The sequence below is a fragment of the Hibiscus syriacus genome, unplaced genomic scaffold, assembly GCF_006381635.1.
Source record: "Hibiscus syriacus cultivar Baekdansim isolate YM2019G1 unplaced genomic scaffold, ASM638163v2 tig00111215_pilon, whole genome shotgun sequence".
In the NCBI taxonomy this organism is placed as follows: Eukaryota; Viridiplantae; Streptophyta; class Magnoliopsida; order Malvales; family Malvaceae; genus Hibiscus; species Hibiscus syriacus.
The window spans coordinates 74,176-87,245 of NW_024063023.1; the positions used below are offsets into that span (position 1 = coordinate 74,176).

Consider the following 13,070-nt stretch of genomic DNA (forward strand, 5'->3'; position numbering starts at 1 on the left):
CCTCAACACTTATGATTACGATTACCTCATTTAGTGATGACAGATCTTCCATTCCAAGGATTTGGACTCTTACTGCATCAAACTCAATGTTTAGTCCAACAAGAAAATCGTAGATTCGATCTTTTTCTACAAGCCTTTTTAGAATAGTCACATCTCATTTGAATACACTGATAATGATCTATTTCTTGCCACAGGTTCTGTAATAAGTTAGAATATTCGGTGATTAATCTGTTTCCTCGTTTAGTAAATGAGATCTTGGTCTTGATTTTATAGATCTGGGCTGCATCTCAAACCTTTGAATATGTCTGCTTTACTTCCTCCCAAATTTCTTAGGTTGTGTTCAGGAACATGCACGTATCGCTAATTTCTGGAATCATGAAATTCCATAACGAGGACATTACCAGTGAATCTTGTTCATCTCATGCGTCAAACCTAGGGTCCCTATTTTACATTCATACCCAAGTATATGACTTAACTTTTCTATCTCCTTTAGGAACGTTCGAGCTAGTTGAAACTACTTAAGGTAATTTTTTCCATTCAGTCTGTCAGCTGGTTGTATGTTCTGCAAACCTCCGTTGAACTAGAGTATTTCCCTTCATTTATTGTAACTTCTTGAGCAGTTTCAGAACTGTTAGTGTCGACTACTTCAACCATGTTAGCACTATGTACTTAAAGAATGATTTTGAGACAAGCAAGGAAGTTGTTAGAAGCAGGTTTTAAAAAACGTTCCGAAAATGCGATTTCGTTCGCGATATAACGGTTTCGTCGCCGACCGAGTTACCCTCTACACCCGCAATAGCGCTCAATAGCGTCTGCGACGGCCGCAATAGTATCCGCGACGGTCACAATCACAGTAAACCCGAAATGACTTAAAAACACAACCGCGATCGCGATTTGAAACTCTGGTTAGAAGGGATAACATCGACTGGAAATGAGCTACACTAACTCTGATACCATGTCAAAAAAGAAGTGATTTGGTTCTTCTCTTCATAGAAAAAATATACGGCTATATATACAAATAGTAGTTTATCTTAGGAAACTTCTATCTTAGAAAAGTAGCATATTCTAGGGAAGAATTAAATCCTTTAAACTTAGAGATTGTAAGACTATTTATAATCCTAATTAATTACATAATTTGTCTAAATTAGAAACCTAGCTTGTCAACATATTCTTAGTGACGTAAAGAAGTTTACCAAGGCATTGGGAATCAGATTCGTCCCTGTCTATGGAGGTTCTGGTGTTGCCCAGCAGATTAGTGATTTAAAGTTGGGAACATAGATTGTTGTATGTACTCCAGGTAGGATGATTGATATACTTCGTACCAGTGGAGGGAAAATTAGCAATCTGCGTAGAGTGACATACTTGGTTCTGGATGAATCTGACAGAATGTTTGATATGGGTTTTGAACCTCAAATTACTCAAATTGTTCAAAATATTCGACCTGATCACCAAACCGTCCTATTTTCTGCCACTTTACCTCGCCAAGTCGAGATTTTGGCCCTTTAAGCTTTGAATAAACCTGTTGAAATACAGGTCGGTGGGAGATGTGTTGTGAATAAGGACATAACTCAATTGGTCGAGATGAGGCCAGAAAGTGAAAGGTTCCTAAGATTGTTAGAGCTTCTAGGTGAATGGTATGAGAAAGGGAAAATTCTAATTTTTGTCCACACCCAAGAAAGTGTGATGCTTTGTTCAGGGACTTGCTCAAACATGGTTACCCTTGCCTGTCACTTCATGGGGCTAAGGATCAGACTGATCGGGAATCCACCATTTCTGATTTTAAGAGCAACGTCTGCAATTTGTTGATTGCAACTAGTGTTGCAGCTAGGGTTTAGGTGTAAAGGAGCTTGAAATTAGTGATTAAGTATGATGCACCAAATCATTATGAGGATTATTGTAACATCTGCAATACCGGGTTAGTGACCAAATTGTAAAGTTTCAGAATTTGGTGACTAAAGTATAAGAATGAAATAATTCAATGATTATTGAATATATATGATGAAGGTTATTTAGTAATTATTAAATATTAAGGGTTAATGGTCATTTGACCAGAAAGATTTTTTATCTTTCTTTTAAAGGTGATATAAACGTGGGAAATGAGAAACATCCAGAGTTCTCTTCTCCTTTCTTCTTCTTCATACGTGGGAGAGCCAAGCTAAAGGTGAGTTTTCTTGTGGATCAAATTCTTGATGAATTTAAGGTTGCTTATTGATCCTTAGATAATAACTAAGCTTAAGGAAAGCTTAGATTATCTTAAAACCATAAGATGAGGAGTATATGAAGAATTAAAGAAAGGAAGTAGAAAAGTGAAATCTTGAAGTAGAGTTCATTTCTTAAATTGGAAGTTAAATTTGACTTGTCAATGGTTAAATTAAGAGATTTGGAGTGATAGAATTGGATTTAGAACATATAGAAAATTTGGTATGATTCTTGAATCTCATAAGGAAGATAGGATTTTGAGGTTAAAGATGATTTACATGGATATAAGTTGGTTCAAGTAATGGTAGTTGAGTTTAATGTCATAAGAGGGGCTTAAAATAGAAGAATTAAGGGAAGAGTTGATGATTTACGTGCTAAAATGTCAGTTCTGGGCAATGTGCATCGATGCACATTCATTGTGCACCGATGCATCGATGATAAATCCCAGAAATTGTTTTAAGGTGCATCGATGCACATGCAGTGCATTGATGCATTAATTAAAAAGAAAACATCGAATAGGATTTATGCATCGATGCATAAGGAGTGCATCGATGCATCCCCATTAAATACAAACATCGAATAGGATTTATGCATCGATGCATAGTGTAGTGCATCGATGCATACCTTCATTAAAAGATGAAATTGGCTTTTCTCTGAGCCTAAGGAGTGATAATTTTGAATATATCAATCAGTATACTGATAAGTATTAATGTATTATTATGTAGATATAGAATGAAAGCTTGTTCCGGAACAAACTAAGGATTAGGATTGATTCAAAACAACGAGGCCCAGGTGAGTGCATCTTTGTATAGATTATATGGAAATTTGGACTTGTGATAAGTCTATTCTTATAGTAATAGCTCATTAAGTCTTGATTATAAGTATGTTAACGATATGAAGTGTATGTATGTTTGATTATATGAATTGATATGTTTATTTTTGTATGTGCTATATGATTTATGTAAAAATACGGTTAAGTGTTAATGAGAGAATATAAAATAAGTTATGAAATTATATGAATATAGAAGATAAGTCAGAGATGTAGGGAAATGAAAATAGATGTTTATGAAGAGTCATAGGAGAACAAATATAAGTAATATGATAATGAAATATAAGGCTATGTGAATACATGGTTATGAGATAAAATATGTAAGAATAGGAAAAGATGATGAGAGTGAGTTCATGAGAAGTGATATGAACTAGGTAAACATGAATTGGACAAGTACATAGTGGTATGATCCATTATGGGAATTAGTGTAATAGAGCTTTTTGATTTAATGAGAGTTAAGGGAACTAAATAAGATTGAATTATAGAATGAAATGGGAATAGTATATCAATTAGGAAACTTGAATATAAAGGGACGATACGAATATACAATATAAGTTATATGCTAAATATCTATGGAGCTATATGAAAAAATTATAATGAAATTATGAAATTGAATTAAGTAAATAGATTAAATTATTACCTAAATAAAAATACTATTAAATGATATATATTTAGACCATATAAGCTATGTGAAAGTGTTCTAGGTGTTCTATATGTTATATGAAGTATGATCATATGTGAACAAGATATGATAAGTATGTTTACATGAATAAATGTGATTGGGTGAGAAATGATAGAAATTATATGAAAACATGTATATGTGAATTAGCTTTGTAATTAGGTAAATATATGAAATCATAACTATGAATTATGTGATGTGAAAGTAGTCTATGTGATTATATGTTATATGAATACAAGAACATGAGATATGTGACATGTGAATTATATGGAAATGATCTACGTGTAAGTGAACTATGTGACTATGTGATAATATGAAAAGAAGCTATGTGATAAGTGATTACCTGCACTTGTGATAAATGTTATATGATATGAGAAATATGTTTACACATACAGATGGTATGTGACAGAAGAAAAGGAACAAGTGATATGAACTGTTATAAATGATAATGCCCATGTTATGTGATATGAGAGCTAGTGGTATAGTTGGCATGCCAAGAGTCGAGGGTTCTACGTGGTCCTTTGGGACATGTATGTAATTATGTGGAACCTATATGTAGTACTTCGGTACACTTATTGGAGCCATTGTATTATGTATGTGGTTCTTAAGGAGTAGTCCTTCGAGACATAGTGGTCCTACGGGACATATACAGTGGTCCTTCGGGACATAGTGGTCCTACGGGACGAATACTGAACTAAGGTTCGGTGCCCCATGAGGGAATTGATACGAGCTGTGGTGACAACATTAGTGCATAACCTCAATGTACTCACATACCTCTATTCTCAATAATATACATGGGCAATTGAAATACAAACTTTAAAGTGAAAGTGGTACAAGAAGGTAAGTTTCGTATGTGCATGATATGATTATATATGTTATCGTGTAATAGATACATGCATATTGAAATGTCATGATCAAATGTTTAGAATACATATTCATCGGATGAAATGGGTATTGATTGGAAAAATGTATGATATTATATGATAGATATGTTAATGATAATGATAGTATTTGTACAGGTATGTGTTTTGTTATATGAAATGTTCTATGGTTTTTATTATATGTTTATATGCCTCACTAAGTCAACGACTTAGCGTGTGATTGTTTTACACGTAGGTTTCGAGAAGAGTAAAGAGCAATAAGGAGCAAGACAGGTCAGTTCTCCTTACCAAATGTCAGATCAGAAAAGAGGTGAATAATACGTATTTTAATAAATAAAGTTTTAGTTGGCATGTAATCAAAAGAATATATTGTATAAGCTCTGAATAGTTTTGTAAACGTTTTGAATAAGTTCAATGTTATAAAAGTTTTTAAATTACTCACTATTTTATATGAATAAATGTTTGAAAAGACAATGTGACACTTCGGACTCGTATCCGGGTCGGATACGGATTGGGGGTGTTACAATTATGTTCACCGTGTTGGTAGAACTGGTAGAGCTGGGTCGGGATGATGCAAGATATGTACCGGATCTTGTAAAAGCTTTAGAACTCTCCAAGCAAGTTGTTCCCGATGACCTGAAAGCTCTTGCTGATGGCTTTATGGCAAAAGTAAATCAGGGACTTGAGCAGGCCCATGGAACAGGTTATGGTGGAAGTGGCTTTAAATTCAATTAAGAGGAGGATGAAAAGAGAAAAGCTGCAAAGAAAGCTCAAGCAAAAGAATACGGGTTTGAGGAAGACAAGTCAGATTCAGAAGATGAAGGGGTTCGGAAGGCAGGTGGTGACATATCACAACAGACAGCACTTGCTCAAATAGCTGCCATGGCTGCTGCCTCCAAAGCTAGTACTGGTTTGATGCAGAATCCTCTATCATCTGCTCAGCTGCTTCCAAATGCTGTATTGCCTATTTCTCTTCCCGGTGTACTCGGTGTGTCAATGCCCGGTACTGCAGCAGTTGTTCCTGGTAGTGGGTTACCTGGTCTTCCAAATGAAGAGGCTACCCGGAAAGCTGCACTGCAAGCTGCTCTCAATTTACAGCATAACCTAGCAAAGATTCAAGCTGATGTTATGCTGCACATTATGAAGCCGACTTGGAGATTAGTGAATTTCCCCAAAATGCTCGATGGAAGGTTACCCACAAGGAAACTTTGGGCCCAATATCAGAATGGACTGGAGCTGCCATTACTACGAGGGGCCAGTATTTCCCACCTGGTTGGATCCCAGGACCAGGAGAACGGAAGTTTTACGTGTTCATTGAGGGGCTACTGAGCAATCTGTTAAGAGAGCTAAGGCTGAATTGAAACGGGTCCTGGAAGACATCTCACACCAGTCCTTACAACTTCCGACTCGAAGTAGTCGGTTAACTAAAAGGGACTCCACAGGCCGTGAAACATCGACCGGACCGGTCAAGTCTTTCCGGGATGGAAAGGTAGATTTGAAAAAGCAATCTAATTAATAAACGAACATAAACGAATCTCCCGCCGCACGGCTCATGAACGATTCGCTTAACGTTTAATTAATTTACAAGACTAGCTTTTCACATTCAATTATTTTCTATGTATGTTACGTTGATTTTCCTTTCAATCATCATGAAGGGTTGAATTCTAAAACTATACCAATCGAAAGAGATTGATAAAAGTCAATATCTAACCGCACGTGAATCTTATTCCTCATCAACAAACATCAACATTCCTCTTTGCAATTGGCAATATGTTTCCATGGACCAGTATATTTTATGGAATATAATATTATTAATTTACTTTTCAAAAGATATTAACATCTAAAAGCCAGGAGAATTTTTTTATTTGATCAATACTAAAAAGATCTAGTTAGGGTAAATTACGCATTTAGTATATAAAATATCAGTTTTGGTTCGTTTTAGTACCTAAACTTAAATTTTTTTCAATACTACGTCCAACGTTTAGTTTTTGTTTCGTTTTAGTGCCCTTCATTAAAAACTAAAAGAATGGGTTGACCGGGTATAGCTCTGGTGGATGGATGACCAATTCGAACGGTGGACCACAATAGAATGACTAGTCGACTAGTATTATAGTCTAGTTTCAGACCCATCGGATGGTTGGCGATGGAGATCGAATGATAAAGAAGTCAGAGTCCATTATTGATTTGGGAAGACATTTTCCGGTGAAACGAAGGTCAAAATCATGTTAAGGGGTCGAACAGATGCGAGCTGGAAAACTTGGGCTTCATCGACCGACGGATACGATAATCTACAGACTGTAGATGTGGCGACTAACTAGTCCGTTCGCTAAGTTTTTAATGACGGGTAATAAAATGAAACAAAAATTAAACGTTTGGTATGATTTTGAAAAAAATTAAAAGTTTAGGTATTAAAATAGATCAAAATTAATAATTTAGATACTAAACGCGTAATTTACCCAAAATATTATTATGTTAAATAATTTGAGAAGGATAACAATCCCTCTCACCTCCTGAATGGTTTAAATTTTAAACATTGTTGGTTATTTTATAGAAGTCTATTGTAACTTCAAATATTTTAATTTGTTTATTTATATTTTTTTTATAAAATTATTAAAAATGATATTATGGTCTATATTTTTTAAATAATATTAAGTATTACTCATAAAATTATTAAAATTGCACATTATTGTTTGAATTTTATATATTTTAACTATGTGAGTAGCCATTAAAGATTTTCATAACATGTTTTTGTTAATAGTAATAACAATAACATAATTATCAATTTGATCTTATTAATATTTTAAAAATAGAATAATCAAATCATATTTGATTAAGTCAAAAAAATATATCTCAATTTTGACTTAATATAAGGATTAAACCCGTAATTACACTAATAATTTATCATTTGTGTTTCTCCGGGCACTCTTTTTCCCTTTCGTTTTCTTGATCGCTTCGGCTCGACTAAGTTATGAGGTGGGATGGAAATGTGACCTGAACCCGACTGATCGGGTTGGGTTTTTTTAAAAAAATTGAGTTTGGATCAGGTTGGGTCGAGTTTTTTAAATGTAATGTTCGGGTTGGGTCGGGGTCGGGTTCGGGTTTAGAGTGAAAATATCCGACCCGGCCTGAAAAAATATAATTTTACCTTATATATTTAAGAATAATTACAATAATATCCCTCTATGTATTATTTTTTTCAATTAAGTAACTGTTTTTATTTAATAAAAATAATATTTTTTATTATTTTGGTTCGATTCAGGTCGGTTGGAGTCGAGTTTTGAAGTTATATATCGGGTCTGGTGAAATATTATTTTGGTCGGGTCGGGACGGATATTGAGTAGAGGATTCTTTGTTCTCGGGTCGGGTGGACCAAAAACCCGACCCAACCGAATCCATACCCATCCCTAGTTATGAGAGGATTTTTAATTAGATTTGTCTGTTCATTTAAAAAAAATTATCGTTGTATTAATTTTGGCACCGATAATAATATCTATAGATAATTTTTATAATTTTAAATGGTCGAATATTTATATTGTATTTTAATTAATTAACTTTTAATAATGTGAGATGATTTAGTTATTGACGATAACACATACTCTACACACATAACTGCTCAAACTCGAAATCTTCTAAGAAAAAAACATTCTTTTTTATCAGCAACGTTACCCAATTTTAACTAAATTTGTACATTTATCTTTAATGCTTGAAAACATGTGAGGGACCATTGAAAAATTCCCAAAAAAAATATGACCAAATTAATTTCAATACTTAAAAACATTTATTATTTGAATTGGTACAATTTTTTATAATTATTTTTAATTTCAAGTTCCTATTGCTTTCTCATCCAACCTTATTGACCATTGAAAAATATACATAAATGTTTCAATTCTTCTTTTCCTTAAATTCCTTCTAGAAACTATAAATATGACTTAGATTCGGAATTCATCCCTAAATTTTTATATTAAATTAAATTATTCAATTATTAAATTAAGTTTATATTATTTTTAATTCATTTGTTATTTATAATCAAGTAAAGTTATTTGATATGATTTGGATTTTATTTAGAGTAAATTATGTATTCAACCACTTATTTTTATGGTTTCGTTTTGGTCATCAAACTTTTTTTTTAAATCATACATAACGTTATATTTTGGTTACCCACTGTTAAAAGATTAACAGTAATACTAACATGTCATCGTAAGGTAATGTCATATCATCGTCTGAAAAAACTAAAAATTATATAACGTCAGTAGTTATGTTTATTTTAAAAAAAATACATAAGAGGTCCCTGTACTTTTGGAAAAAAACTAATGTGAGCCCTCGTATTATTTTTCTCTAGGTGTAGCTCTTTAACTCAGAAAACAAACTCAATGTGGCTCTTTGACCAACATTTTTTTATCGTTTGACTGTTACAGTGCTGACGTGGTAGTTCACAGTGCTATCGTGGCGGTCTACGGTACTGAAGTGGCAATCCTTCTATCATATTTGAGTTACTAATTTATCACATCTATCACGTTATCCACCAAGTTATCAACTACTACGAATTATCACGTCAGCACCTTTATTTTCTAACGGATAATGATCAAAATAATATGAAATTTTAACGTTAAGTATGATTTAAAAAAATAATTAAATGACTAAAATATAACTACAAAAATACGTGAATGATTAAACACGTGTAGTTACCCTTTTATACAGAGGGAATGAATGTATATAAGTAATACATGAACTTACCGCCAAGTGGCTCAAGTCAACCCTTTCACATCCGACAAGTGTTCGAACTTTCTCACAAAAAGAAAGCATACAAACAAACATGTAAAGCCAAAAAAAAAAAAAAATAGCCCATCGTTTCTCAAACTTGGTTTGCTCTTCAAATCTTCGTTTTCACATTCATTTCTGACTTTTACAATGATGGGTTTTCTATTCTATTCTTCTTTTTATCTTTTGTTTAATTAATCGAACTTTTTTCAACAGGATAAGTTGATTCTTGTGGGTGACATATAAAAACCATTTCAACTTTCACACTGTTTTCTGGGTTTCCTTCCCTCAAATTCTTCTCTCTAATCTCTATTTTCTTCTCCTTTTTCCTCGTGGATTGAAAGAATCAGAAAATAGCAAAATACCCAGAGCTTATTTTTCTCATGGGGTCTTGCTTTAGCTCCAGAATTAAAGCTGAGAGCCCTCCTCACCATGGTATGCTTTCTTTTGAGATGTTCATCGGGGTTCAGGGTTCACGTTTTCAGGGCTCAAGGTTTCAGGGTTCAACTTATTTTGAGATGTTTATGTGTTTGATGTGTTGCAGGGGCCAATTCAAGGTGTGTTAATGAAACGAGTGGTTCAAGCAGCCAGGTTTCGGTGCCTAGGACCGAGGGGGAGATTCTGCAGTCTTCCAATTTGAAGAGCTTTAATTTCAGTGAATTAAGGACAGCCACCAGGAATTTCCGACCGGATAGTGTTCTCGGCGAAGGCGGTTTCGGTTGTGTTTTCAAGGGTTGGATCGATGAGAATTCATTTGCGGCTTCCAAGCCTGGTACTGGCATGGTTATTGCTGTTAAAAGGCTAAACCAGGAGGGTATTCAAGGCCACCATGAATGGCTGGTGAGTTTTATATATTCCCCCTGTTAAAAGGCTTTGCAGTAGTTTCGAATTAAGCTTTTACCATAAATGTGTGGTATGGTTTGAACATATACATATAGGTGTTGTATGATTCTCGACATAATGGTTTGATCATAATCATGTCGAATCCGCCCGAGTCTGTGTAAGGTAGTGTTTGAACATATACATATAGGTGTGGTATGATTCTTGACATATATGGAAAACTTATAAAGGTTTGAAGATGGTTATGTTGAATTCGCCCGAGTCTGTGTAAGGTAGGGCTGAACATATACATATAGGTGTGGTGTGATTCTCCACATATATGGAAAACTTATAAAGGTTTGAAGATAGTTATGTTGAATCCGCCCGAGTCTGTGTAAAGTAGGGTTGAACATAGACATATAGGTGTGGTGTGATTCTCCACATATATGGAAAGCTTATAAAAATTTGAACATAGTTATGTCAAATTCGCCCGAGTCTGTGTGAGGTAGGGTTGAATTGAACAACAATCGTGAAAAGAATGAACTTATGGAAACATCCTTAGATGTAAAATGGTACTACTTTGATGAAATAGTTTGTTATTGAACTTATTATCTTATGTGTGTGTATCTTCCCCAAATAATTGCTTAGCCCTTGGGTTAAGCTTTTACTATGTAAAGGGGTATGGAGTATGATACCTGTATCCGAGACGTAATTGAGTACGGGGTATTGATAACCTAGAAAATTCTGAACATATTCCTGTACGAGACATATCCATATCCGCAAAGTCCGAGTAACTTAGGTTTGAACAACAATGGTGAAAAGAATAAACTTACCAAAACATCCTTAGATGTTAAAAACTACTACTTTCTTTAAAGATATAGTTTGCTGTCGCTGTCAAATGCTCGACCGGTGGGTATATATGAGAGCTCAGAGCTCTGCTGTAGTTTAAGAGTCATTGCTTAGCCCTTAGATTAAGCTTTTACCATATGGATATGGGGTATGAGCCTGTATTCGACTGATAATTGAACATGCTTATCGGTATGCTTCTCCAGATACAAGGAAATTTAGAAATAAAATGAACAGAGTTGTATCAGAGTTGGAGACATATCCGTATCAGCTCGAGTCTGTCTAATGTAGTTTCAAAATCATTGCTTAGAGCTTAGATTAAGCTCTGCACAAATAGGCTTGCTTAATTTTATGTGATTTGAGAATGAAAACTTCCACCAAAAGGTTAGTCGAACGACGACGGTGAAAGGAATAAACTTCTTGGAACATTGTTCGATGTCAAGAAATACTACTTTGTTTGATTAAATAGTTTGTTAATTTCAATGATTCATGTGGCTTGTAGGCTGAAATCAACTATCTGGGGCAGCTTTATCATCCCAATCTTGTGAAATTAGTCGGTTACTGCTTAGAAGATGATCATCGGCTTCTGGTTTACGAGTTCATGCCGAAAGGAAGCTTGGAGAACCATCTTTTTAGAAGTGAGTTTTTCATTCATTTAAAATTTCCTTTTGTTAATCAGTTCGATTGTCTCATATATCTTATTACAATGAAGCAGGGAATTCTTATTTTCAGCCACTTTCTTGGAACCTCCGGATGAAGGTTGCTCTCGGTGCCGCCAAGGGTCTTGCGTTTCTACATTCCGATGAGGCGAAAGTGATATATCGAGACTTCAAAACATCGAATATCTTGCTCGATTCGGTAACACGGACTTAACAAGCGAAATTCTTTATCCGTACTTTCGGTTCTCGCAGCTTTCTCATATCTTTTTGTTCTCTATGTAAAACGACAGAACTACAATGCAAAACTCTCTGATTTCGGTCTGGCCAAGGATGGACCAACCGGCGATAAAAGCCACGTCTCAACTCGGGTCATGGGCACCCACGGCTATGCAGCCCCCGAGTATATCGCAACAGGTAGCTTTTTAACTCGACACCGTCTTTAACTCGAATCAAATTTTAACTTACTTGGTTCTTATCAAGGCCATCTAACCGCGAGAAGCGACGTGTATAGCTTCGGGGTTGTTCTTCTCGAGATGTTAACCGGAAAACGAGCGTTGGACAAGAACCGACCGTCGGGAGAACATAGTTTAGTGGACTGGGCCAAGCCTTATCTTACCAGCAAACGCAAGATGTTCCAAGTGATGGATGGTCGTATCAAAGGGCAATACACGCAGGAAGCTGCGTTAAAAGCTGCTTATCTCGCACTGCAATGCCTTTCTACAGAACCGAAATATAGGCCGAAAATGGCTGCCGTAGTGAAAGCATTAGAGCAACTTAAAGATTCCGGGGACGATAAAGTGGTGTCCGAGCGTTCAATATCAAATGGTTAAGTCTTTGAATAGATAATACTTTGTATTTACCCGGACTAATAAAAAAATATTTTATAATTTTAACAGTGTTGATTCTATTGAAAATATGTTCAATCTATAGTAGTAGACTTGCATGGACGAAGGAAGATTTTTTTCAATATAAGTATTAATTTTTTGTAGCATTATATGTATATATAAACTTTAATTTTTTAAAAATTAATAATTTATTATCTTATAATTTCTGATAATTTTTATTTTAATATTTTTAATATTTTCTTAATAATTTAAAATTTTGAATAATTTTTAAAATTTTAATTTTTAATTCTTAAACTTTATATAAAAATCAATTAAATCTTTAAATTTAATTTTAAGATATTTTGTAATGTCATCATTCATACCTAAAATGTTGTATTATCACATCGATTCAGCATAATAAAGCGTAAATTATGTGTTTAGTACTTAAATTATGATTTTTTGTCCGTTTTAATACCTAAACTTTTAATTTTTTTAAATTATACATAAAGTTTAGTTTTTATTCCATTTTAGTACACCATTCAAAATTTAATGTTAAGTTTTGAAAAAAAAACAAAG

The 13,070-nt window shown here is 34.2% G+C and overlaps 1 protein-coding gene and 1 pseudogene across 1 annotated transcript; both read left to right on the plus strand.

Annotated features, from left to right (window-relative positions):
• Positions 1–663: 663 nt before the first annotated feature.
• LOC120156359 lies at positions 664–6,104 on the plus strand (annotated as a pseudogene).
• A 3,509-nt stretch (positions 6,105–9,613) lies between these two features.
• LOC120156348 (receptor-like cytoplasmic kinase 176) lies at positions 9,614–12,515 on the plus strand. The gene is made up of 6 exons (XM_039167669.1): positions 9,614–9,781; positions 9,891–10,186; positions 11,514–11,649; positions 11,727–11,869; positions 11,961–12,084; positions 12,151–12,515. Exons 1-6 carry the CDS (start codon positions 9,730–9,732, stop codon positions 12,498–12,500), a joined length of 1,101 nt encoding a protein of 366 aa, XP_039023600.1. The 5' UTR covers positions 9,614–9,729; the 3' UTR covers positions 12,501–12,515.
• The last annotated feature ends 555 nt before the right edge of the window (positions 12,516–13,070 follow it).

Bases quoted from the DNA above. Each gene is read 5' to 3' on its own strand.
- LOC120156348 (XM_039167669.1), top strand. From the start codon at position 9,730: ATGGGGTCTTGCTTTAGCTCCAGAATTAAAGCTGAGAGCCCTCCTCAC. The intron at 10,187-11,513 runs GTGAGTTTTATA...TGTGGCTTGTAG, and splicing joins AAGGCCACCATGAATGGCTG to GCTGAAATCAACTATCTGGG. The intron at 11,650-11,726 runs GTGAGTTTTTCA...ACAATGAAGCAG, and splicing joins GGAGAACCATCTTTTTAGAA to GGAATTCTTATTTTCAGCCA.